Source organism: Hyla sarda, chromosome 6 (genome assembly GCF_029499605.1).
Source record: "Hyla sarda isolate aHylSar1 chromosome 6, aHylSar1.hap1, whole genome shotgun sequence".
NCBI lineage: Eukaryota > Metazoa > Chordata > Amphibia > Anura > Hylidae > Hyla > Hyla sarda.
Genome location: NC_079194.1, coordinates 238565780 through 238593316, shown reverse-complemented (window position 1 = coordinate 238593316; position 27537 = coordinate 238565780). Strand labels below are relative to the sequence as shown.

At 43.2% G+C, this 27537-nt stretch overlaps 1 protein-coding gene across 5 annotated transcripts in view; it reads right to left on the bottom strand.

Annotated features, from left to right (window-relative positions):
* The window catches only part of VWCE (von Willebrand factor C and EGF domains), a 153693-nt gene that overhangs the window by 108653 nt on the left and 17503 nt on the right, over positions 1 to 27537 (bottom strand). For 3 of the 5 annotated variants that reach the window (XM_056526735.1, XM_056526736.1, XM_056526738.1), the window contains exons 3-10: positions 26250 to 26339; positions 26123 to 26164; positions 23846 to 23965; positions 14854 to 15009; positions 6386 to 6511; positions 6183 to 6299; positions 2822 to 2944; positions 184 to 312 (exon numbers count right to left, since the gene is read on the bottom strand). In XM_056526735.1, the coding sequence (XP_056382710.1) occupies positions 184 to 312; positions 2822 to 2944; positions 6183 to 6299; positions 6386 to 6511; positions 14854 to 15009; positions 23846 to 23965; positions 26123 to 26164; positions 26250 to 26339 (903 nt within the window). Of the gene's footprint in view, positions 1 to 183; positions 313 to 2821; positions 2945 to 6182; positions 6300 to 6385; positions 6512 to 14853; positions 15010 to 23845; positions 23966 to 24049; positions 24206 to 24850; positions 24936 to 26122; positions 26165 to 26249; positions 26340 to 27537 lie in introns of those variants that run through there. The other 2 variants (XM_056526739.1, XM_056526740.1) reach the window with 2 other exon arrangements.

Below are 27537 nucleotides of genomic sequence, written 5' to 3'. Positions count from 1 at the left end.
TAATACATTAAGTACTGAAAGTGTTGCAACTCAATTTTCCTAATGTCTTTGGCACCTTGTATATTTACATAGTGTGCCATTACAAAAGACAAAGGGGTATTGTACTGTGCACACGTGGTATAAAACAGCAAGAAGTTCTTGTAAATGAAAATTATTAAATAGAATTTTCCACAAATGACTTACCCACACATGTCATTCTGTCTGCACTAAGGGCAAACCCAGTTCTGCAGGAACAGAAGAAACTTCCCTGTGTGTTGTGGCAGAAGTGTTGGCAAAGATGAGATGTTCCTGGTCGGCGACATTCATTTATGTCTTGGGGAAAAAAAAAAAATTTAACAATACTATTTTAATCACAATTAACACACGTATCACATGTTCATAACATTGTGGTTACCTATTCATTTGATTGATGGAAAAAGACAATTCCTTTAACCCTTTTACTGCTAAGGACATATGTAATCAATCATGACTTGCCCCATCTCAAATATTATGACTAGATGTTAGAATGGACAAGATCGGAGACAATTCTGATTCCATCCATTTAACCTCTTAAATGCCACCCACAGTATGCAGCCGCATGTTTGAACAAAGAAAGGTAGCTTCCTTTTTTAGCCCAATGCTCTCCTCCTGCATGATGCAATGGTGGGGTGCTGGTGGGTTGTCATGGCATGTGGTCAGTTGTCATAGCATCTGGGGGACTAATGAAGGCCCCAAGATTAGTAAATCTATTAGTCCCTCCTAATTGACCTAATAGGATCTGCTGAAAAACTAAAGAACAGGATGTGCTCTGTGGTGTATTACCCTCAGTATATGGTAACGCTTAGTGTGGATTGCACTTACCGCGAGCGGTTGTACTCCAATCCAAGTACAACCATGGGGTAACATGTGAAGAATGACAAGGTCTCTGCAGCCACTCCACGCTAGGTAAGCAGTGAACATACCTCCGGGAACAAAGCAGGATAAACGGGTGCTGAAACTAGGTGAGTTACTAATAAAATGTATTTTCCCACAATGCCTTAGTAACTCACCTAGTCTCAGTGCCCGTTTATCCTGCTTTGTTCCCGGAGGTATGTCCACTGTTTGATAATAGGATCTGCGTCAGCGTTATACATAAGCATAAGTATTGTAGTGTACAGTATTATACCAATCAGGGGCATTGACAGGATCTAAAAAGATCAAGGACATGAGCCCATTACATTTTTTTTTCTATTTTTTGTCTTCCACCACCTTAAAAAATATATGGAAAACTGCATAGTTATAAAACCATTAAAATTCATTTTAAAACATGATAAACTTAGATACACAATTTTATCACTACAATGTCCCAAAATATAACTTATAAGGAAAACTCTGCCCATAGATACAGCAGCCCTGTCTACAAGTCATTTAGACCTTATAAATCATAAGATCCTAATAAAACTTAACATTTAATAGGTAGGCAATAAAAAACAGATACAGTAACGAAAATTATACAAATATTGGTGTGCCTCACCCAAGGCAAAATATGCAGGTCGGATATATATATATATATATATATATATATATATATATATATATATATATAAGAAATTTGTAGAGCAGCACTCCCAGGTTGAAGTGAAGAAAAAGTAAATGGTTGCAAGCGGTCTCAGGGATCCCGGTCCTGGATCCAATACTTGTAGGTACAAATAGAAGGCAACTGCAGCACACCAACTTAAAGTGCAAGGAAGTGATTTATTCCAGAAAATACAGGCAACGTTTCTGTGGCCTCACACCACCATTTTCAAGCAGTTGCCTGTATTTTCTGGAATAAATCACTTCCTTGCACTTTAAGTTGGTGTGCTGCAGTTGCCTTCTATTTGTACATATATATATATATATATATATATATATATATATATATATATATAATTATTAATTTATATATTTCTGTGCCACCATTTACAGATAAAACACAGATCTGTGCACCTACGGCTGGACCAATGACCCCTGTCAATTCCTGTAACTCGAACATAGATGTCCCAACCACGACCATCATACACCTGGGTATCTGAGTGAGTGGTCAATCATTCGACTGATGTATCTATTTCTTACTTTAAAATGACCTTTTACGAATTCATGTCATCTAGTTAATTATGTATATGGTTTTATTTGAATCCTGTATTTGCTCCCTGATGAAAACTATCATTATATTTGGGGTAAACATGTTGGGATGGCTTTATTTAAATTACAGGACTTGACAGGGGTTCATTTTCCCAACCAATGAGGCATATATATATATATATATATATATATATATATATATATGATTATCCTAAATCTATGCCTTGTCTTTGGTGAGGCACCCCGACATTTGAAGATTATTTGCCTTTGTAAAATTTTTCTAAGGACTCTTATTACGGCATCTGTTATTAATGCATGCCATTTAATGCTAAGTTTAACTAAGGTCTATGGCTCCAAAATCCACTGGAAGCCTTATATAAGTGATTACAGTGCAGCTAATTTAAGTGACAGCTGATTCTTCTGTCATTGTATTAAAGTACAGCCACAGCAAGAGAACACAGATCGTGTTGAGGAAGGTGGTCAGTTTTATTGATACTGTCATGAAAAACTGATTGGTCGTTGCCTCAGCATGCTGCTCTCCACAACTTGGCCCTCAATCTGTCACATTGTAGGTAATGGGCTCCATAGACTGTAATGGAGCCCATGTCTTGCAATAAGCACCGAGCCATGAGTGAAGCACGATCAGTGGGTAAAAATTGTTTTTTTTTATAATGACAAAGGGAAAGGGGGTCTTCCTTTATCTCATAATGTATTGTTTAACATTCGATAAAATCACTACCTGTGCAAGTTCGACCGTTGCTCTGTAGGGTGAACCCAGCTCCACACAAGCACCTGTAACTCCCATGAATATTTTTACATCTGTGCTGGCAAACAGATCTATGGGCTGAACATTCATCTATATCTGGAAGTATATAAGAATAAGCTACTGTCAGTTATTTGATAACCGCACACACATAATTTAACCATAGTATTATTACATCACTATTTAATTCTCAATATATGACATGATGCTATATCTATAAATCACAGTAGGGTATACAGATTTTTTTTTAGCATACATACATGATTTAACTATAGTATTATGATGATATATCTATAAATTACAACAGGTTATACAGATTTGTAAGTTAAAGAGCACTGTGAAAAAATGTAGCTACAGTAATATTCTAATAAACCATCACTGTTTGAAGGGGTAATGGTATCCTGTGGATAGGGGATAAGTTCATTTTGGCGGCATTACCCCTTCAAATAGCGCTGGTTTATAAGTAGCTGATAGCCGGGGGGGGGGGGGGGGGGGGCGAGGGGCCCTGGTACTCCGTCTCGCTCAGTGAGGGGTGTGCGTCATCTACTGTACACCGATGATGCCCAAGTGCTGTACTCGGGTCTCTTCGGCGCTCCCATGGAATTCAATGGAGCAAACCCCCTGCTATCAGCTACTTATAAAGGGATACGTTAATTTTGGCTGCAGTACCACTTTAATGTCTTGGTTTCTGGACCCAGAATGCCAGCTTAAACAGTAACACGTTTTACTGCAACATAGTAATCATATTGCCATATTAATAGAGAAATACTATTTAATGATAATGTTTGGTATCCCTTAGGTCTGGCTGGTTCCTTTTCATATCCCTTTAGTGTTATAATAATAATGCAACTAGTTTCTAGTAGGTTAATAAAGTTGCTAAGTCACTGATGGGATTATTAATGTTAGTTCTGAAATCTAGTAGGTGAACAATGGCACCCTTGGTATCTTCTGAGTTAATAATCCTCTATTTGCTCTTTAGTGGGTTAATAATAATATTCTTTCCTTTATGGTAGGGTCACCCATGCTGTATTTTGTTTTCTATTTGCTGCTGCGTATTTTGCTACCCATTGACGCAGCAAAATACGGCATGCATGACCCTACCCTTTGTGTGTAAACAATTCTATGCCTGGTGTCTAGTGATATGGAGCATTGTGTCCAATTTTGAACACCTGTATATAAGAAGGACATGGCTGTACTGGAGAGGGTGCAGAGGAGGGCAACAAAGATATTCAATTTTCCTTTTCCCATTCAACTTAAATGAAAATTGTCAAACACCTGTAGGGTGCTAAGGCTCACTATACCCCTTGTTACGTTCCGTGAGGGGTGTAGTTTCCAAAATGGGGTCACACGTGGTTATTTAAATTTTTTTTGCGTTTATGTCAGAACCGATGTAAAATCAACCACCCCTGTGCAAATCACCAATTTAGGCCTCAAATTTATAGTGTGCTCTCACTTCTGAGCCCTGTTGTGCACCCGCAGAGCCTTTAACGCCCACATATGGGGTATTTTCGTACTCAGGAGAAATTGCATTACAAATTTTGGGGGTCGTTTTTCCTATTACCTCTTGTGAAAATGTATGGGGCAACACTAGAATGTTAGTGTAAAAAAATTTTTTTTTTTACTATATCATGCAAGTTTAGACCCCAACTTTACCTTTTCATAAGGGGTAAAAGGAGAAAGAGCCCCCCAAAATTTGTTAGCCAATTTCTCCTGAGTACGGAAATACCCCACATGTGGCACTAAATTGTTGCCTTGACATACGAAAGGGCTTCGAAGTGAGAGCGCATGGCATTTGAGGCCTACATTAGGGATTTGCATGGGGACGGACTCGGATTCAAGAATTACCCTACGGCAGTGTTTCCCAAACGGGGTGTCTCCAGCAGTCAATTGCTGTCCGGCAATACTGGGAGTTGTTGTTTTGCAACAGCTGGAGGCTCCGTTTTGAAAACAGTGCCGCACCAGACGTTTTTCATTTTTATTGGGGGGGGGGGGAGGGGGTAACTGTGTAGGGGTTTATGTATATGTAGTGTTTTGCTGCATCTCAAAATTTGCTGCATCTCAAACTTGCAGCAAGAAACTCATTGTAAACCCGCCTGTGTGAATGTACCCTGTACATTCACATGGGGGGGCAAACCCCAAGCTGTTGCAAAACTACAACTCCAAGCATGCCCTTTGGCTGTCGTGCATGCTGGGGGTTGTAGTTATGCAACAGCTGGAGGCACACTGGTTGCAAAACACTGAGAGTTTGTTACTTAACTCAGTGTTCTCAGTGTTTTGCAACCAGTGTGCCTCCAGCTGTTGCAAAATTACAACTCCCAGCATGTATGGTCTTTCAGTGCATGCTGGGAGTTGTAGTTTGCAACAGCTGAAGGCACACTGGTTGTGAAACACTGAGATAGGTAACAAACGCAGTGTTTTGCAACCAGTGTGCCTTCAGCAGTTGCAAAACTACAACTCTCTGCACGCACTTTCAGCCGAAGGGCATGCTGGGACTTGTAGTTATTCACCAGCTGGAGGCACACTACTGCAACTCCCGTCATGCCCTTTGGCTGTCCGTGCATGCTGGGGGTTGTAGTTATGCAACAGCTGGAGGCACAAAAATGTGCCTCCAGCTGTTGCATAATTACAACCCCCAGCATGCACAAACTACCAAAGGGCATGCTGGGAGTTATAGTTGTGGTTTCTGCTGTTGCAGAATAAGTTGTTGCTTAGCAACAGCAGGAGGCCAGCCTTACCTCCTGCTGCTGCGCAGTGAAGATCCGCCCGCCGCCGCCTCCGCTGCTGGGGCCCCGATCCCACCGCCGTTCTGGGGAACCGGGGCCCAGCCTCAGGTGAGGGCTCCCGGCACCTGCACTCGCCCTCCGGAACAGGGGCGAAGCGGGTACCGTTAGGGACACCCCCACAGCAGGCGTCCTGATTCGACGGCCGATAGCGGCCGAAGAATCAGGACGATTGTGAGGTGGAACCAGTGCCACCTCACTCCTGCTGCTAAGGGATGATAGGTGCCATCTCGGACGGCACCTATCGTCCTTTTTTTTCCGGGTCACCGGGACCCGATTGACCCGGAATTGCCACAAATCGATGATCTGAATTGATTGCCGATTTGCAGCGATTGCCGACATGGGGGTCTCAGGACCCCCCCAGGCATTGTCACAAATGTGCCTTGGGGTGTAGTGAAATGCAGTGGTAATAGTATGGTAGGTATATGAACAGTGGTTGAAGCCAAGCTGTATGGTTTATTAGTTGTCTTAATCCACCTACCATATTATTAGGTACTTGGGGTAAAGCATTGTCTCTTCCCATGCTTTATACTGCAGTTCTACATCCAAATTCTTACCTAAGCAAGTGCTTCTGTCAGCCGCCAGCTTGAATCCAGGACCACAGTCACACATATACCCTCCTTCAGTATTGAGGCATGTCCCTTTACAGGAAGACGTCACACATTCATTAATGTCTGGAGGAAAAATACAAAACATTTTGAACAAACCAGGTGCTTACAAGATGGATCTGCAGTGAATGGGGTAAAGGATGCTGGGATACCTGTGCAGGCTACTCCATTAGCTGTCTCGGTCATTCTAAATCCAATAGGACAAACCCTTGAAATGTGTTCACAGCCACCATCATTGCAACTTAACTCACAGCCGTATTCTCCACATGGGACTGAAGCTGCAAAGAAAGAATAGGAAGCAGGATAAGGTCACTGAGGAGGACCGCAATGTCTAATATTAATGTTATGCATGACATGGTTGTATGGGTACGGACTGTTACTCTACTGCTCACATAGACCTGAAGCCAACATTGGTTTCAAATAACTTTCAATTGCCCAAACCTTGAGTCTATGATATCTGGTAGATAGATATATAGATACTCAGTAGGCAAAGATACAGAGGTGACGAAGTTTTCTCACTTTCCAACCATCTTCTGTGGTACCTTTATTATAGCTATTCCAGAAACCATAGTAGTAGGGCAGTGCTGACATACAGTATTTAAAATACGATAAAATATAATTTGTACAATAATAATACAATGATACAATAAATATTATTTGTATATTATCAGATAAAAATCAACAGAATTGAGGATGTTTTAATACGATGGAGACTTCATATTTACGTTTTGAGTTTTTTCTTATATAAATATAAAAGTTAGTCTGTACTGACCTCTAGTGGTCAGAAATTTGTGTTGCTTTTAATGGACCCTGACTTTTTCTTTCATCTTTTTCCAGATCAGTTTGGAAGTCATGCCACCGCACCAGAGAAAACCAGAGTGAAATAAGATCTACTGAAGGGAGCACCTCTGGGTTTTCCCAAGATTAAAATGTATTACCTATCTATACAGGGTTGGCTCCTCTTATAGACAAAATAGGCAGCTGCCTAGAGCACACTCTTAATTGGGCATCGCTCTGCCCACAAGAAAGTTATTTCATCACAAACTGACTCCACTGCCGATCACGCGGGCACCCATCCACCAGAGGGCAGAGGGGGATAAAGGGGTCTGGGGTAAGAATGATGCGGGGGTCTTGGGAGGGATGTTAGGACAGAAGGAGCCAGAGGGGTCGGGGGGGGGGGGGGGGCAGAACATTTTAAAGAAGAATGATGCAGGGGTTTTGGCGGATGGGGAGTGTTAGGGCAATGTAAAAAAGTATGATGCTGGGGTCTTGGGGGGCAGAGGAGCCTGGAAGAGGACTTAGGGGTCAGAGGGGGCAGAAAAGTCTGGGGGGATGTGAAGTAGGGGAGGAAAGATAGGACTGGAAGAGGACCTAGGGGTCTAATGGGACTTAAGGCCCATCCACATTGAGAATATTCCTCGGGCAGAAATCTACCTGCAGCAGAGTCCAATTGTTTTCAATGGGATTCTGATGCTCTGTGCATACTGTGGAATCGCCACAGTGGAATTCCCCCAGCAGAATGGATGTAATCCCCAACAACGAACATGTTCGTTCTTTGGGTGGACGTCCATTCTGCTGGTGGAATTCCGTTGGATTCCTTTGTCATCTATAGAGATAGCACACATCCGTGGAGTCCCATCACCAATGGCTTCGGTGGTGCCTGTAGCAAGCGGACATTCCACCGACTAAATGTCCACAGTGTGAAGAAGCCCTTAAGGGTCTGCAGGAGGAGGGGAAAATGGGTCTGAGGGGAGTTGTAGCTTTGCAACAGCTGGAGAGCCACTTAAGCAGAGGTGATTTTAGAGTATGCAGCCTATTTATTTTAATGGGTGTCTGACTTCTGTGTGTCCGTAAAAAACAAATGGGCTGCATAGTCTTCTATGCCCGGGGATATTTTTGCTCCCAGTCCGGCCCTGGAAGTATGTGTATTACAGGAATTTCCCAACCTTTATCTCTACAGTTGTTTCAAACCTACAGCTCCCATCATGCTCTTCTTTCTGCATGATGGCAGTTCTAGTTTTGCAACAGCTGGAGAGTTCATATGAGGGGGCACCTCATTCGTTGTTTTAAGAGACACAGAGGTACAATTCGCTTCAGGGCACAGTGGCAATATAATATTTGGGGGCCCAGCATGTGGTAGTTTTATACTCAGGGGCCCAGTGTGAGGCAGCATTATAATCAGGAGCACAATTTTTGGCAGTATTATACTCAGGGGCACAGTGTGTGGCAGTATTATACTCAGGGACACAGTGTGTGGCAGTATTATACTCAGGGGCACGGTGTGTGGCAGTATTACAGTACACCAGGGGCACGGTGTGTGGCAGCATTATAATCAGGGGCACGGTGTGTGGCAGCATTATAATCAGGGGCACGGTGTGTGGCAGTATTATATTCAGGGGCACGGTGTGTGGCAGTATTATACCAGGGGCATGGTGTGTGGCAGTATTATACCAGGGGCATGGTGTGTGGCAGTATTATACCAGGGGCATGGTGTGTGGCAGTATTATACTCAGGGGCACGGTGTGTGGCAGTATTATATCAGGGGCACAGTGTGCGGCAGTATTATATCAGGGGCATAGTGTTTGACAGCATTCTATTTAGGTATACAGCATGTGGCAGTATTATACTCAGGAGCAGCGTGTGACAGTATTATACCAGGAGCACAGTATGTGGCAGCTATATATTCAGGGGCACAGTGTGTGGCAGTATTATACCAGGGGCATGGTGTGTGGCAGTATTATACCAGGGGCAAGGTGTGTGGCAGTATTATACACAGGGGCACGGTGTGTGGCAGTATTATATCAGGGGCACGGTGTGTGGCAGTATTATAAGGGGCACGGTGTGTGGCAGTATTATACCAGGGGCATAGTGTTTGACAGCATTCTATTTAGGTATACAGCATGTGGCAGTATTATACTCAGGGGCAGTGTGTGGCAGTATTATACCAGGAGCACAGTATGTGGCAGTTATATATTCAGGGGCACAGTGTGTGGCAGTATTATACCAGGGGCACAGTGTGTGACAGTATTATACCAGGGGCAGAGTATGTGGCAGTTATATATTCAGGGGCACAGTGTGTGGCAGTATTATACCAGGGGAACAGTATGTGGCAGTTATGTATTCAGGGGCACAGTGTGTGGCAGTTATATATTCAGGGGCACAGTATGTGGCAGTTATATATTCAGGGGCATGGTGTGTGACAGTATTATACTAGGGGCACAGTATGTGGCAGTTATGTATTCAGGGGCACAGGGTGTGGCAGTTATATATTCAGGGGCACGGTGTGTGGCAGTATTATACCAGGGGCACAGTGTGTGGCAGTTATGTATTCAGGGGCACAGTATGTGGCAGTTATATATTCAGGGGCACAGTATGTGACAGTATTATACTAGGGGCACAGTATGTGGCAGTTATGTATTCAGGGGCACAGTGTGTGGCAGTTATATATTCAGGGGCACGAAGTGTGGCAGTATTATACCAGGGGCACAGTGTGTGGCAGTTATATATTTAGGGGCACGGTGTGTGGCAGTATTATACCAGGGGCACAGTGTGTGGCAGTTATATATTTAGGGGCACAGTGTGTGGCACTATTATACCAGGGGCACAGTGTGTGGCAGTTGGAGAACGATTATAACTTGTTAAGTACTTATTATGTTCTACAACAGGCAGTGCCTATTTCCGGCATGGCACTGCAGCCGCTAGGTGTGAACCCGGTCTTAGCGTTTAGCTCAGACCTTCACCGGATGGCAGACCTGGAAAAGCGGCCCCCTACTAAAAGTAGTTGAGTACCCCTGCTCTACAAAATACTGAAGCAGAAAAACTTCAAAACAACTTATCTACATCAAAAAGTCCACGTTCTGCTAAAAGTTCACTTTATTAAGAGCAACACAATTTAAAACATGTATATGAGACATCAGGAGAAAACCACATGTAACACAGAGGCCACATCATGAAATTCAAGGATAATGGGGAAGATTTATCAAAACCTATGCAGAGGGAAAGTGGAGTAGTTGCCCATAGCAACCAATCAGATTGCTTCTTTTAAAAATGTAAGCAAGCAATCTGGTTGCTATGGGCAACTACTCCAATTTCCCTCTGCACTGGATTTGATAAATCTCCCCCATTATCAATGAATTTCATGTGTGTTGTGGCCCTGTGCTTACTTGTGGTTTTCTCCTGATGTATCATATACATGTTTTTAATTTTGTTGGTGTTAAAGAAAATGTCCAGCGAAAAAAATGTATCCTCTATCCGCAGGGCCGCTGGGACCCCCGTGATCTCCCGTAGGGGGCCTCAGCTCTGCTCTATTAATGTGCATTTTGTACCCAGCACGTCAGCTAGTCGAAATATGCCCCCTCCATTCATCTCTATTGGAAAGGCAGGGACACACGATCGCTGGAGGGGATGTGTTCTGACAAGCTGACGTCTGGGTTTGAAACGTCATTTCCTTGAGCAGAGCTGGAGCCAAGCCAGGGCATAGTAGGGGACACTGCGGGGGAGGGGGGGTTGTTCCGGGTGGGGATGGGTGCCCAGTGGTCGAGCCCTCTGTGATCGATCTGACACTTATCGAAACTATAACCTTAGAGGCAAAATATGGACATCTGGACATCTTCTTTAATAAAATGTATATATAGGATGAGGATCTACTGACAAAGTGAGTGGCTAACAATTTCTGAGCATCAAAGTCTGCAGAGGTAAGAGACAGCAGGCTGAGGGGCATCTGGGGCAGCCATTAAGGGGGAGGCCAGGTTAATTTTTTGCATCGGGGCTCTGTTGTTTCCAGCTATGCCCCTGGCTACTCTTATTCCCATCCATGTTTCAGAATTATTGGTGGCTTGGCACATGAATGAGGGGTTTGCTATAAAGTCATGAATGAGGGGGCCAAAGGGTAAAACCACACTGTCATCAAAATGTAAATCAATGGGCCTATATACTGTTGATGCAAAGGGGCCTTCAGTTGTCAGTGTCCACCTTTGTAACTAAGAACTCTCCGGAACAGGTGCCATTATGCTGTCATCTTTTCTAATCAGTGGTGGTTACCCCGGGCTTTGCCTTAGACTTTAAATATACTGGCTTTGATTTACTAAGTGTTGTGTGGTTTTCTTTGTGGGTTTTACTTCCCTACAATTTGTTTGCCACAGTATTTACTGTTACGCCGAGCGCTCCGGGTCCCCGCTCCTCCCCGGAGCGCTCGCTACACTCTCGCTACTGCAGCGCCCCGGTCAGATCCACTGACCCGGTGCGCTGCGATACCGCCTCCAGCCGGGATGCGATTCGCGATGCGGGTGGCGCCCGCTCGCGATGCGCACCCCGGCTCCCGTACCTGACTCGCTCTCCGTCGGTCCTGTCCCGGCGCGCGCGGCCCCGCTCCCTAGGGCGCGCGCGCGCCGGGTCTCTGCGATTTAAAGGGCCACTGCGCCGCTGATTGGCGCAGTGGTTCTAATCAGTGTGTTCACCTGTGCACTCCCTATGTATACCTCACTTCCCCTGCACTCCCTCGCCGGATCTTGTTGCCATTGTGCCAGTGAAAGCGTTTCCTTGTGTGTTCCTAGCCTGTGTTCCAGACCTCCTGCCGTTGCCCCTGACTACGATCCTTGCTGCCTGCCCCGACCTTCTGCTACGTCCGACCTTGCTTCTGTCTACTCCCTTGTACCGCGCCTATCTTCAGCAGTCAGAGAGGTTGAGCCGTTGCTAGTGGATACGACCTGGTCACTACCGCCGCAGCAAGACCATCCCGCTTTGCGGCGGGCTCTGGTGAACACCAGTAGTGACTTAGAACCGGTCCACCAACACGGTCCACGCCAATCCCTCTCTGGCACAGAGGATCCACCTCCTGCCAGCCGGCATCGCGACATTTACTAAGGTTTCCCTACATTTTGCTTTTTTTACAACCTCTGTGAGGTTTTTCTCAGCTCAAATCCACTACATTTTCTGTGGAAACCTTAGAAACCTTAGTAAATATGTTGGGTTTTTGTGAAAATGTCGGGACACGCCATTTTTTAGCTTCCACGTCTACTTTGCCCGGTGGCCACACCCTTTTTTGGGGTTTTTTAAAATGGAGAGTTAGTTGGGTTTTTTTTCCAATTCTGGCGCAGAACCCGACAAAACATGTCGGGTTTACAATAGTAAGTTAGGGCCACTGTAGTTGTTCATGTTTTTCTGTTGAAATAATTTCCAGTTTTTAAGGACAGTTTACAGTTGTTGTTTTTTTGTTTTTTTTTGGACAATCCCTAGTTATCATTAGGGTCTCTTGACAATAAAAAGTACTCTTTGTAACTGTTCTCCAGTCTGGCCAAGTTGTATAATACAATATAATGAATTTATTGCTGCTTTGTATCACATCTGCTTATAATTTATATATAGAGAGAAGAAGAAGGAGGGTATGCATGTATTACATATTTAGTATTGTGATCGACATGCTCAGTGATAAAGACATGTGTCTGGCTGAGAAATAATGACAAAACATTATGTTGGGTTTAATAGCTTCCTCTACATGACAGGGACTGTAATAGACGGATGCAGTAGATATGTATGCCTTCAATGTCCTGCTATGTTATCTACTGAATTTAATAGCTTCCTCTACATGACAGGGACTGTAATAGACGGATGCAGTAGATATGTATGCCTTCAGTGTCCTGCTATGTTATCTACTGAATTTGATGGGAATTATATGGAGTCTGGTCTTTAATGTCTGACATTATGAGACGTTCTCAGCACTCATGGGAATTGTTCTGTAGCTAATATGCACATCTGCTCTCCACCAGGGAACACGCACACCAGGATACAGATGTTTACAGAAGGTTCTGTTTTCTCCTCTTCTTCTAGTCCGATGTGAGGATATACAGGGTGGGCCAGTTATATGGATACACCTTAATAAAATGGGATTGGTTGGTGATATTAACTTCCTGTTTGTGGCACATTAGTATATGTGAGGGGGGGGGGGGGACTTCTCAAGATGGGTGGTGACCATGGCGGCCATTTTGAAGTTGGCCATTTTGAATCCAACTTTTGTTTTTTCAATAGGAAGAGGGTCATGTGACACATCAAACTTATTGGGAGTTTCACAAGAAAAACAATGATGTGCTTGGTTTTAACATAACTTTATTCTTTCATGAGTTATTTACAAGTTTCTGACCACTTATAAAATGTGTTCAATGTGCTGCCCATTGTGTTGGATTGTCAATGCAACCCTCTTCTCCCACTCTTCACACACTGATAGCAACAACGCAGGAGAAATGCTAGCACAGGCTTCCAGTATCCATAGTTTCAGGTGCTGCACATCTCGTATCTTCACAGCATAGACAATTGCCTTCAGATGATCCCAAAGATAAAAGTCTAAGGGGGTCAGATCGGGTGACCTTGGGGGCCATTCAACTGGCCCACGACGACCAATCCACTTTCCAGGAAACTGTTCATCTATGAATGCTCGGACCTGACACCCATAATGTTGGAAAAACTCCATCTTGCTGGAAAAACTCAGGGAACGTGCCAGCTTCAGTGCATAAAGAGGGAAACACATCATCATGTAGCAATTTCGCATATCCAGTGGCCTTGAGGTTTCCATTGATGAAGAATGGCCCCACTATCTTTGTACCCCATATATCACACCATACCATCAATGTTTGTGTTCCAACAGTCTTGGAGGGATCTATCCAATGTGGGTTAGTGTCAGACCAATAGCGGTGGTTTTGTTTGTTAACTTCACCATTCACATACCTGAAACTACGGACACTGGAAGCCTGTGCTAGCATTTCTCCTGCAGTGTTGCTATCAGTGTGTGAAGAGTGGGAGAAGAGGGTTGCATTGACAATCCAACACAATGGGCAGCACATTGAACACATTTTATAAGTGGTCAGAAACTTGTAAATAACTCATGGAAAAATAAAGTTACTTTAAAAGCAAGCACATCATTGTTTTTCTTGTGAAATTCCCAATAAGTTTGATGTGTCACATGACCCTCTTCCTATTGAAAAAACAAAAGTTGGATTCAAAATGGCCGACTTCAAAATGGCCACCATGGTCACCACCCATCTTGAAAAGTTTCCCTCCTCACATATACTAATGTGCCACATACAGGAAGTTAATATCACCAACCATTCCCATTTTATTAAGGTGTATCCATATAAATGGCCCACCCTGTACAATGCATTCAAAAACTTTTCAGACCTTTTCACTTGAAATTTAGCTCTGAGGCCCTACCCTTCCTCTATGTCATCTACACCTTCATTGGTCACCTGTGGTAAATTCAGGTGATTGGACAGGATTTGGGAAGACACAGTCCTGTCTATATAAGGTCTCACAACTGACAGTGCATATCAGAGCGAAAAACAAGCCATAAGGGGGAAAAAGCTGCCGGTAGAGCTCAGACAGGATTGTGTAAAAAATATAAATAAACAGGGAGAATTGCCTTTGTAAAAAAAAATAATAATAATTCACCAAGAACCCAATGGTCACTGTGGCTGAGCTCCAAAGATCCTGTGTGCAGATGGGATACACTTCTAGAAAGGTCAACCATCACTGCAGCACTCCACCAATCCAGGCTTTATGGCAGAGTGGCCAAGAGAGGACTTTGAGACTTTCTCTGGTCTCCATTTAAAGCTAATATATAAAAGGGTCTTACCCGCAATTGTGTTAGGATGCTTTATAGGTACACATGAGCGTCCATTGGGAGAAATTTGATATCCATAGTAACACAGACATCTATAGCTCCCAATGATGTTCTTACATTGCTGTTGACAAAGACTTGATGCTTGAGGTCGAGAACATTCATCAATATCTGGCACAAAAACAAACAGAATATTAACATGATCAAAAGAACATAACAAAGTATAATAAGGAACATGTCAAACAGGAGCTGTTGACAATTCTGGAGCAAGTTTAAAGGGGTACTCCGCTGCTCAGGGTTTGGAACAAACTGTTCGGAATGCCGGAGTCGGTGCCGGGAGCTCGTCCCGCCCCCTCAATGCAAGTCTATTGGAGGGGGCGTGACAGCAGAGAACCCCTTTAAAAACTGTATGTTGTAGTATTCCCATAATTTCTCCTGGAAAGGTATGAATAAATTGACAACTGGATGTTACCATTTCCCTGTATGTTACTGGATGTTACCACTGTCTGCAGTGAAAGGACCGTGTATAAGAGTGCTTGGGGCAATGTCCCATGTGGCATAAAGTGTGCATGTAGACTACAAATAAAATCCACAAAAGACAAGAACTAAGTTCATTGCAACATAACAGCTATGACTACTCAAGCAACATTCAGGAAAAGTTGTCTGTCACCATCAGTTACTGGATAAGGTAGAGAGAAGAAGGCTACATACTGCCTTATTGTTAAAACCTCTGTAAACAAACGCTGCACCAACACCAGATATGGTCTGTAAGATTATGGCTCAGGAATAAGAATAGAAAACCTGCCATACAATTTAGATAGTTGGCTGCCAAATGGGCCAATAGATATCACTCCTCATCAGTGGCCAAACTTGGATGTTTATTTAAATGGGAAGAAGGATCTATGTCGTTGCCAGAAGCCTCTGGCAGCTGCTTATCTTCTAGTTAAAACTTACCATTTCCCTCACATCTGTTGTCAGGGGATTTGTAAGGGGGGTTCCCATACACATTTGCTTGTCTTGATATCTTAATTTGATGTGACTCGGCCAACTAAGCCGATGTTTATGACCAGCATATGACTTTGTACATGAGCTCACGCTATTGGGTCGTAAATCTATACGAGCAGGAAGCAGCCTAAATGTAGTCAATAGCTGGATATATTTGGGTTATGAACGTAAATGGGGCCTCCTGCTGTGTGGCACAGTACTTATTGGCATCCTTGTTTTCATTGGATCTGACATATACTGTAGCTGGGACACACTGCATTAATGCATTACTGTCATTAAAAACAACATTTGACATGTCGATCAGACAGTTCAAAAGTTGTTGATCACACTGGGTCTCACTGCTGAGACCCTCTGTGATCGCTTCACTCGCTGGCTCTGCATAGGTTAAAGACCCGGTCCGATGAACAACTTTAAACCTGTCTGATCGACGCATCGAATGTTCACATGAGCGGATTTACAGCATATTTTACACTGCAGATCCGCCGCTGAAAGACCTCTGTATGGTGCCCTTAAATGTGCCTGCTCGGAGCGGCAATATGCCGCATTGCAGGGTGTCCGCTTGTAGCGGCGTATTGCCGCTCCGAGCAGGCACATATAAAGGAAGGATATAGGAGGTCCTTCAGCAGCGGATCCACAGCGAAATACGCTGCGAAAATCCGCTCATCTGAACGTACCCTTAATGACAGTAAAGCTCTAGTGCAGTGTGAACCAAGCCTTTGGGAAAAGTTGACACATTTCAACAGCTTATCATTTTGTTTTCCTTCAAGATAAGCCCCCACCAGAGGTGTCTGGCTACTGCTTAATTTCTCCTTTCCACTAAAACATATGGGGGGGATTCATCAAAATCTGTCCAGAGGAAAAGTTGCTGAGTTGCCCCTAGCGACCAATCAGATTGCTACTTTCATTTTTCAAAAGGCCTCTGTAAAATGAAAGAAGCGATCTAATTGGTTGCTATGGGCAACTCAGCAACTTTTTCTCTGAACAGGTTTTGATAAATCTCCCCCATGCACACTAAACTTAAAGGGGTACTCCGGTGGAAAACTTTTTTTTTTTTTTTATCGATTGGTGCCAGAAAGTTAAACCGATTTGTAAATTACTTCTGTTAAAAAATCTTTATCCTTCCAGTACTTATCAGCTGCTGTATACTACAGAGGAAGTACTTTTGTTTTTGAATTTCCTTTCTGTCTGACCACAGTGCTCTCTGCTGACACCTCTGTCCATTTTAGGAACTGTCCAGAGCAGGAGCAAATCCCCATAGCAAAACTCTCCTGCTCTGAACAGTTCCTAAAATGGACAGAGGTGTCAGCAGAGAGCACTGTGGTCAGACAGAAAGGAAATTCAAAAAGTAAAGAACTTCCTGTGGATTATGCAGCAGCTGATAAGTACTGGAATGGTTAAGATTTTTTAATTGAAGTAATTTACAAATCTGTTTAACTTTCTGGCACCATTTTGTTTTAAAAAAATGTTTCCAGTGTAGTACCCTTTTATCCGTTTGCGCATGTGTATTGTGGGGGGGGGGGGGGGCGCTAAGGGAAACAACTTTTCCAGGTGTATAGGCACCTTATAGGGTACCCTCAAACTTGAACCTCCTTCCTCTCCCGTTTTTCATATCGTCCCAAAGAGACGCATTTTCTGCTGGCTAGAACAGTTGGTAACAATGCACAAGCCTATTTCTACTTATTAGGACTTGTGAAAAAGTTTATTTATTATATAGAAAACACTATGATAGGCACTGAATGATTTCACATTCACCTTGTTATATGAAATATAACTCCTACTTGTCATATTAGCCTGACTGTTAAGTACAGATCCCCTTTACTAATCGTGTCATGGCATTGCTAGCTTACTGTATATACTAGAGTATAAGCCGACCCGAATATAAGCCGAGGCCCCTAATTTCACCCCAAAAACCCAGGAAAAGTTATTGACTCGACTATAAGCCTAGGGTGGCAAATACATCATCCCCCATGTCATCATCCCCCCCTGTCATTAACACCCCCGTCATCATCACCCTGTCATTTTCAACCCCATCATCATCACCCCGTCATCATCACCCTGTCATCACTCCCCTTCATCATCACCGCCTGTCAATCCCTTTCAGTGGTCTTCAACCTGCGGACCTCCAGATGTTGCAAGACTACAACTCCCAGCATGCCATCGGCTGTCCGGGCATGCTGGGAGTTGTAGTTTTGAAACATCTGGAGGTCCGCAGGTTGAAGACCACTGCAGCCTTCATCATCATCCAAATCCCAAGAAGGTCGGCACTGCAATCAATAGTTGGTGCCCGAGGACCAATGTAGCAAGAATCCAATAGAAAGAAGGGTCCCGGCACTCAGAAGTTTTTGAAGTCTCAAAGGTTTTTATTTATGCAACATGCATAGCATACAAGGTAGGTACGCGTTACGGCTCAATAGCCTTTGTCAACCAGTACAGGTAACTGTTAGAATGCACCTTATATAATTACATCCGGTTCACAGATACCACGTCACTAATTACTATCATTCAAAGCACCTGATGTACTATGACGATTTATATGAAAAACAATATAAAATGAAGAAAGTAAGAAGACAAATCATTGATAGGAAATTTTTCATAGCGGAGATTTCCGTAGAGTGCAGATTCATTTTCCGCTCTGTAAAAAAATTAGCAAATAAACACATTAACTAATGACATTCAGGTCAACATGTCTCTATAATAATCGTGAAAGTTCATAATCGCGGTTCATACCGCGCGGTTCCAGAGTCCCTAAGCGGTGTATCCAGAATGCTTCCTTTTGGGTGAGTAATTTTTTAATGTCACCACCTCTCCGTGGTTGCACGACCTCATCAATCACCTGATATTGTAATTGTGATATGGAATGATTTTTATTGCTAAAGTGTGCAGGAATGGGAAGAAGAAGATTTTGACATCTGATGCTCGATTTATGGCGATTAATGCGGTCCCCCACCCGCTGGGTGGTCTCCCCCACGTATAGGAGACCGCACGGGCATTTTATTATGTATATGACATTACGAGACTGGCATGTGAAAAATTTGGTAATGGGGAATTTTGGGGAATGCCCGTGCGGTCTCCTATACGTGGGGGAGACCACCCAGCGGGTGGGGGACCGCATTAATCGCCATAAATCGAGCATCAGATGTCAAAATCTTCTTCTTCCCATTCCTGCACACTTTAGCAATAAAAATCATTCCATATCACAATTACAATATCAGGTGATTGATGAGGTCGTGCAACCACGGAGAGGTGGTGACATTAAAAAATTACTCACCCAAAAGGAAGCATTCTGGATACACCGCTTAGGGACTCTGGAACCGCGCGGTATGAACCGCGATTATGAACTTTCACGATTATTATAGAGACATGTTGACCTGAATGTCATTAGTTAATGTGTTTATTTGCTAATTTTTTTACAGAGCGGAAAATGAATCTGCACTCTACGGAAATCTCCGCTATGAAAAATTTCCTATCAATGATTTGTCTTCTTACTTTCTTCATTTTATATTGTTTTTCATATACATCGTCATAGTACATCATGTGCTTTGAATGATAGTAATTAGTGACGTGGTATCTGTGAACCGGATGTAATTATATAAGGTGCATTCTAACAGTTACCTGTACTGGTTGACAAAGGCTATTGAGCCGTAACGCGTACCTACCTTGTATGCTATGCATGTTGCATAAATAAAAACCTTTGAGACTTCAAAAACTTCTGAGTGCCGGGACCCTTCTTTCTATTGGATTCTTGCTACATTGGTCCTCGGGCACCAACTATTGATTGCAGTGCCGACCTTCTTGGGATTTGGCTTTCGTTCACTTGGTACGAGCACGCACCTGAGGAATGTCTATGTTATCTTACAATGAGGATGAAGCCTCCAGGATAATCGCACAGACAACCACTTCAGCGGATTTCCTACAGACACCTTCTCATGAATTGAGGAGACGAGCCTGGGAAAAAGAGACACGCCGTCTACTCTCCTATGAATTACATAATACAACTCTTACAGAATATTTTCGCACGGAACGGATTCCGCGCGGCTTAAGAGTAAATCTACGACCTACTTTATTTGCTGACGATGAGCTTTATTGCAAAGATTTTGAGAGAATTCTGAATAAATGTTCAATGGACATAATTGTACTAACAGTTGATCGCCTGCAAAAAGCGATTACGGAGATTAAAAAAGAAGTCGAGGCGACTGAACAACAATTACGAGACACCTTGAACAGTGAGGAATTTCTGAAACTTAAAGAAAATCTTGATGGACAACTGACTACCTTGAGGAAAGATATAGAGGAAAGAAAAAGAAAGAAATTCTTACGGGATACAGAAGATTATTTAGCCAAGCGAGTCTACCGATGGCGGGATACCTCCGGATATGTACAACGGGGACCCTCCTCTCAAGGCAGGGGAGGATACTCCTCCTCCAGCTCGGGAAGCGAGTTCCAGGCACGCCGAGACCGACGCCCCCCTTTTTTTCAGCGAAGGCGAGGACGCCAGGGAGGCGGGGAGGCCGCCATCATCGGCGCACCAACCGGACCGGTGATAACGAGGTCACAGGTAATACCGAGACTTTAACCTCTGAGAATATTGTTATTAACATTTCATCTAAATGCTTGTCATCTGTGGAGATAGGGGTGTTACAAAGGGGACTTTCATTTTGTCCTACGGACAGATTAGATACTTTTCAACTGGACATTGACTTGGAGCGATTTTTTCGCATGATCCGTTTAAAAGCCCATTTCTCCACAGATAGACCCCAACATGACTCCTCGACTAGACTTGAGGAGTCGGTGCCATCACCAGGAATCCTCAAATTGGAGGATTTCAATCTTAAACAAAAAAGTCATTACATGCCTCCTAAATATTATCATCCTGTTGAAACTTATTGTAAGCTGGTGAAAACTGACATTGATAATTTGGTAAAAGAAGTAAAAAGAGGGGACTACAGAGTCCATGGTAACATCTCTGTGCTAGAAAGACGAGCTTTATCAGATCTGGCAGCTGACCGCAGCATTACTATAAAACCCGGTGACAAGGGAGGTTCCATTGTCATTATGGATACCACTTCATACAAAAAAGAGGTGATGCGGCAGCTGTCAGACACGGATACTTATTTACCACTTGAAAATAACCCTCTGGGTAAAATTCAGAAAAAGATCAGGTCCATGGTAGAGAGACATAGGGACCTTGGGGTGATCGATGAAAAGATGTGCACTTTTTTACAAATACAGAATCCAATAACACCTGTATTTTATATTTTGCCCAAGGTTCATAAAAGTTTGGTCGATCCCCCGGGACGCCCTATTGTCTCCTCCATGGACTCTGTACTTTCCCCACTTTCTGTTTTATTGGAGAAGATGTTAACTCCTTTGATACAGAAAACTCCTGCATTTTTATTGGATACCGGTGATTTTTTGAAGGTGTTGTCAGGGGCAACAAACATAACAGATGAAACATGGCTAGTTACCATTGATGTAGTTGGTTTGTATACTGCAATTGAACATGATAGGGGTTGTGAGGCCACCAAGTGGATTCTTGACCAAAGTGATTATAATGAGTTACAAAAAAACTTTTTCCTTGACCTGTTGAATATTGTTTTGAGAGAGAATTACTTCTTGTTTGAGGATACATACTATTTGCAATGTAGGGGTTCGGCGATGGGAGCGAACGTGGCCCCTCCATATGCAAATGCATACATGTCGCATTTCGAATATCAATATGTGTACTCACATGATCTTTTTAAAAAACATGCCATTATTTGGCGATGATTTATTGACGACATTGTATGCATTTGGGAGGGGCCACGTGCGACACTGGATGAGTTCTTTTCTTTTATTAATAATATAAGAGCAGAATTAAAATTTACCATGATGGCTGACCAACGACAAGTCAGTTTTTTAGATACACTCATTCAGAAAGATGGAAAAGGAGGCCTCTGTACAGATTTATATCGCAAGCCCACTGATAAAAATAGCCTACTTCATTACACCAGTGCCCACCCCCCTTCCATGAAAAAATCTATTCCGATCTCTCAGAAAAAAAGAATAGAAAGGATAGTGACGGACCCCGTATTACGTGCTGTGAGATGTAAAGAATTGGAGGACAAATTCAGAAGAAGGGGTTACCCCAATAAAGTCCTCCAACCCACCGTTACCTCCTACCCTCATAATGTAGAAAAACGAAACAAGCAAACCAAAATTATTCCATTCATTCGAACATACCATCCCCTTACATTCAAAATAGATAAGATTGTAAAAAATTATTGGAATATACTTCAGAAATCTTACCCCCAAATAGAAGAATTTAAAACCCCACCATTGATCTGCAATAAACGATCTAAAAATATTAAAGACACTTTAATAAGAGCAGACATTGGGGGTAAACAAAAAAGTCGCCAAAGTTTTTTAGGAACACAACGCACCGGTACTTATCCATGTTTGAACTGCGCTCAATGTAGCAATGTGATCAAAGGCAACCAAATTACAGATCCATATTCTGGAAAAAAATTCCCCATTACCAAATTTTTCACATGCCAGTCTCGTAATGTCATATACATAATAAAATGCCCGTGCGGTCTCCTATACGTGGGGGAGACCACCCAGCGGGTGGGGGACCGCATTAATCGCCATAAATCGAGGATCAGATGTCAAAATCTTCTTCTTCCCATTCCTGCACACTTTAGCAATAAAAATAATTCCATATCACAATTACAATATCAGGTGATTGATGAGGTCGTGCAACCACGGAGAGGTGGTGACATTAAAAAATTACTCACCCAAAAGGAAGCATTCTGGATACACCGCTTAGGGACTCTGGAACCGCGCGGTATGAACCGCGATTATGAACTTTCACGATTATTATAGAGACATGTTGACCTGAATGTCATTAGTTAATGTGTTTATTTGCTAATTTTTTTACAGAGCGGAAAATGAATCTGCACTCTACGGAAATCTCCGCTATGAAAAATTTCCTATCAATGATTTGTCTTCTTACTTTCTTCATTTTATATTGTTTTTCATATACATCGTCATAGTACATCATGTGCTTTGAATGATAGTAATTAGTGACGTGGTATCTGTGAACCGGATGTAATTATATAAGGTGCATTCTAACAGTTACCTGTACTGGTTGACAAAGGCTATTGAGCCGTAACGCGTACCTACCTTGTATGCTATGCATGTTGCATAAATAAAAACCTTTGAGACTTCAAAAACTTCTGAGTGCCGGGACCCTTCTTTCTATTGGATTCATCATCATCCAGACCCCCCCTTTAGTTTTCTACTCACCTCCCCTCGGTGGGAAGGAAGGGTGAGCTGGTCCGGGCCATCTATGCTGCAGGGACTGTCCGGTGGGAAGTTTAGTCGTTCCGGGCTGTTCATTTTCACCGGGAGGCCCTCTTCTCCGCTCTGGGCCGGCCCCGGACTAGTGACGTTGCCTTGACGATGACGCACAGGGACATTCATGCGCAGGTACGTCTGCTGCGCACGGACGTCCCTGTGTGTCATCGTCAAGGCAACGTCACTAGTCCAGGGCCGGCCCTGAGCGGAGAAGATTGCCTCCCGGTGAAGATGGACAGCCCGGAACGACTAACCCTACCCACCAAACGGTCTCTGCAGCATAGATGGCCCGGACCAGCTCACCCTTCCTTCCCACCGAGGGGAGGTGAGTAGAAAACTAAAGGGGGGTCGGGATGATGACGAATGCCGCAGTGGTCTTCAACCTGCGGACCTCCAGATGTTTCAAAACTACAACTCCCAGCATGCCCGGACAGCCGATGGCTGTCTGGGCATGCTGGGAGTTGTAGTTTTGCAAAATCTGGAGGTCTGCAGGTTGAAGACCACTGAAAGGGATTGACAGGTGGAGAGTTCACTCAAGTATAAGCCGAGTGGGGCGTTTTCAGCACGAAAAATCTTGCTGAAAAACTCGGCTTATACTCGAGTATATACGGTAATTTTTATTACATTCTTTGTTTATAATCTTTAAAAATAAAGTAAATTAACCTACCATAACAACTTTTCCCATCTTTCCCAAGAGTGTACCCATGATAGCAGCTGCATACAGTGGCGCCATTAATAACTTTACAGCCTTGCTCACACATTGCAGATAGACAGGTAAGAGAATAACCTGGAAAGAAAGATATATTTCAGGCCACAGAATCCAAAGAGCAGCTATTGTCAATTTTGGAATTAGTAGTGAAAAGTATCCAACCTCATCCTGGTAGACATTCTTAAGTCTCATCACATACATTGAAGGCACACCGCTAGGATATGGATATTGCAGCACTATATCATATTGGGTAGGCTCAGGGCACTATTAAAAGGGGTAATTATTGGCCCAAATGTGAAAGGTTAGTTTGCTGATCATTGTAATTAGAGATGAGCGAACTTACAGTAAATTCGATTCGTCACGAACTTCTTGGCTCGGCAGTTGATGACTTTTCCTGCATAAATTAATTCAGCTTTCCGGTGCTCCAGTGGGCTGGAAAAGGTGGATACAGTCCTAGGAGACTCTTTCCTAGGACTATATCCACCTTTTCCAGCCCACCGGAGCACCTGAAGGCTGAACTAATTTACGCAGGATAAGTCATCAACTGCCGAGCCGAGAAGTTCGTGACGAATCGAATTTACTGTAAGTTCACTCATCTCTAATTGTAATCTTTATTTATCAAAACCTGTCCAGAGGAAAAGTTGCCCAGCTGCCCATAGCAACCAATCAGATTTCTTTTTTCATTTTGCAGAGGCCTTGTTAAAAATGAAAGCAGCAAGCTGATTGGTTGCTATGGGCAACTGGGCAACTGTTCCTCTGGACAGGTTTTAATAAATCTTCTCCTTATGTGTACATAGGGTATGTGCAGCCAATAATGACGAAAGTTACGGGCGGCCCAAACTACCCAGTGATTGTTAAAAAGCTCTTCACCATTGCTTATTGGTCCATCGAAAGGGCTCTGTAAACAAGCTCTGATAGACTTGAACATCAATTGCTGCTCTTATGAGGCAGTTATCTGCTTACCTTTTCCTACATATACACTCTGTATTTGAGATACAACATATTCTAGTACCATACTCGACTTCAATGGTAGAAATGAAGCAGGAAGCCACTTTTGGGATGGGTTACCAAGCCTACATACACTGCATCCATGTAAACTGGTGTTCAGTTTTTATAGGATTGAAATTGTTAAACTGGACATACATTTTGCATAGATGTCAGCCAAAACCCTCTGAGGCTATGTTCACACGTCAGAATTTCCGTGTGGAATTCCGCTTGAAATGTCCGCACAGAAATTCAGCTGCAGCAGAGTCCCACTGAATTCAACGGGATTCTGCTGCACGGTACACATGGTGGAATACCCGTGCCAGATGTTTCCGGCACAGGAATTACGTCCTCTGTGTCCGCAGAAAGAATGAACCTGTTCTTTCCGCGAACACCGCACGGAATGCAATAGCTAATGGTAATAGCTTATCAGAGGCATGTCCAACCATTCTCTCTCCCAACATCTGCAATTGGGGAAAAATAGGAGGCCCCTTATACACATAGAGGTCTATGCAGAGAAATGTACAGATCTCCTTAACGCCATTCACAATAGCTGAAGAGATCTGATTTCCCTCTCTGCAGAATGACAGAGCATGTTTCATTGTAGTCAACAGGGTCAGCTCCAGATTATTGCTTCAATGGGGGAGATTTATCAAAACCTGTGCAGCGAAAACGTTGACCAGTTGCCCATAGCAACTAATCAGATCGCTTCTTTCATTTAAAAAAAAAGCCTCTATAGAATAAAAGAAGCGATCAGATTGGTTGCTATTGGTAATTGGTCAACTTTTCCTGTGTACAGATTTTGATAAATCTCACCCTATGTCCATAGGGTTTGCTGTAAAGCATATCTCTAAATGTTGTAAAAAAGAACAGCTCAGGCAAGATGGCTGCTCCTATGAAAAATTTACTACAAATCAAATTTTAAAAAATTACGATCCGAAAACAGGAACTAATTAGAAAAAAGAACTCATTTCAGATACATAAATGGTTGAAAGAAGACACATGTCCATTAAGTTCAACCAAGGAGGGAAGGAGATGGATGAAGGGGAAGGGTTTGGGTCGATGAAGTGTAAGAAATCTGATTTTACATTTCTACATATGCATTACTGTTATTTTCTCCTAGGAATTTGACTAAGCCTGTTTTGAAGCCCTCAACAGTTATTGCTGGGACTAGTTCCTGAGGTAGACTGTTTCATTGCAGTGATGAGTCAGTATCTGATTCTAATTAGTAAAGTCAGTCATGCCACAAACCTTTATCTTCCAATTCTCGTTCATGTTCACTGGCATAATGATCTGCAAAGAGACAATACTTCAGACGTTATGGACTTCTAAGTTGGAGGACAGAAGACACTTGGGTATAAGTAATGCGAGTCATTACCAGTACAGGTGATGCCTTGATGGCCATCTCTGCAGGAACATACATTGGGGGCGACGCAAAACCCACTGCCACAACCGTAAGCACATAGAGCTACAGGAAAAAAGATTAGTCATGTTTACAGTGTTATTTACAGAATTGGCATTAAAAAATGTAATAATAAATTGCATACCTCCAAAATGATCATGTTCATGACCTCAGAATACAGGTCTTTGGTCACTAAATCCCAATGAACAAGGAAGCTTCAGCTCTAGATCTTGTTTTATTTTGCACTGTATGACTAGGCAACTTCACTCACCAAAACTTGGCCACAAATATATGGAGTTCTCAGAAAATAGGTACTGTATATTCAAAAATCTACATGGAGTCATGGAGTCCGGAATATGCTAATTATTTAATGGCCTAATTTGACCTGTTTCCCCCTCCCCTTTCACATCATACAATCTTACAGACACAGAGAGAGGAAAACTGCAGTTGAATCCCCCTCCTCCCCCTCCCCATTTACAATTATCTGTATTAGGCCAAATGGAAGGACTGAGAAGGTCAAGCAAACGAAGACTGCAGGCTGATAGAAGGTAAACAAGAGTCCCCAAATTCAATATATGACAAAGTTCCATTTATTTACATCTATTACTTTTTTTGCTTTTTAATGTTGACAAAACTTTTTTTTTTCTTTTTCTTATTTTTTGCAGGTAGTCCAAAATAAGAGGAAAAAAAACTACTTAAAGGAAAACTGTCATATGTTCACTCTCGCACTAACCATAGGTACTGACGGATAGTACGGGGGACGCTGATTCATGTGATCCCTACCTTGCCTGGATCCGTCCAGCCATTCACCCACAATCTTAGTTTTTTTATATATGCAAATGTGGCTGTAACTGGCACGGGCAGGGTTTTCAGGAGCCTAGTGTCCCTGTGACGTCAGCACCGCCCACTTACAAATATTCATCCCCCCTCCCTCCGGCTCTCCCTCTCCCCGCCGCTCCTTACTAGTCTTCAGTGCGCATGTGCCGCTTCCTGACATGCGCAGTGAAGACCAGTTAGGCGCGGCAGGGAGAGGGTGAGCAGGAGGGAGGGGAGATGAATATTTATATGCGGGCGGCGCTGTGGATGGGCGGCACTGATGTCACAGTGCCGCTAGGCTCCTAAAAACCCTGCCACAGCCACGTTTGCATATATAGAAAAACTAAGATTGCGGGCAAACGGCTGGACGGATCCGGGCAAGGTAGCGATCATATGAATCAGTGTCCCCCGCACTATCCGTCAGTACCTGTGGTTAGTGCGGGAGTGA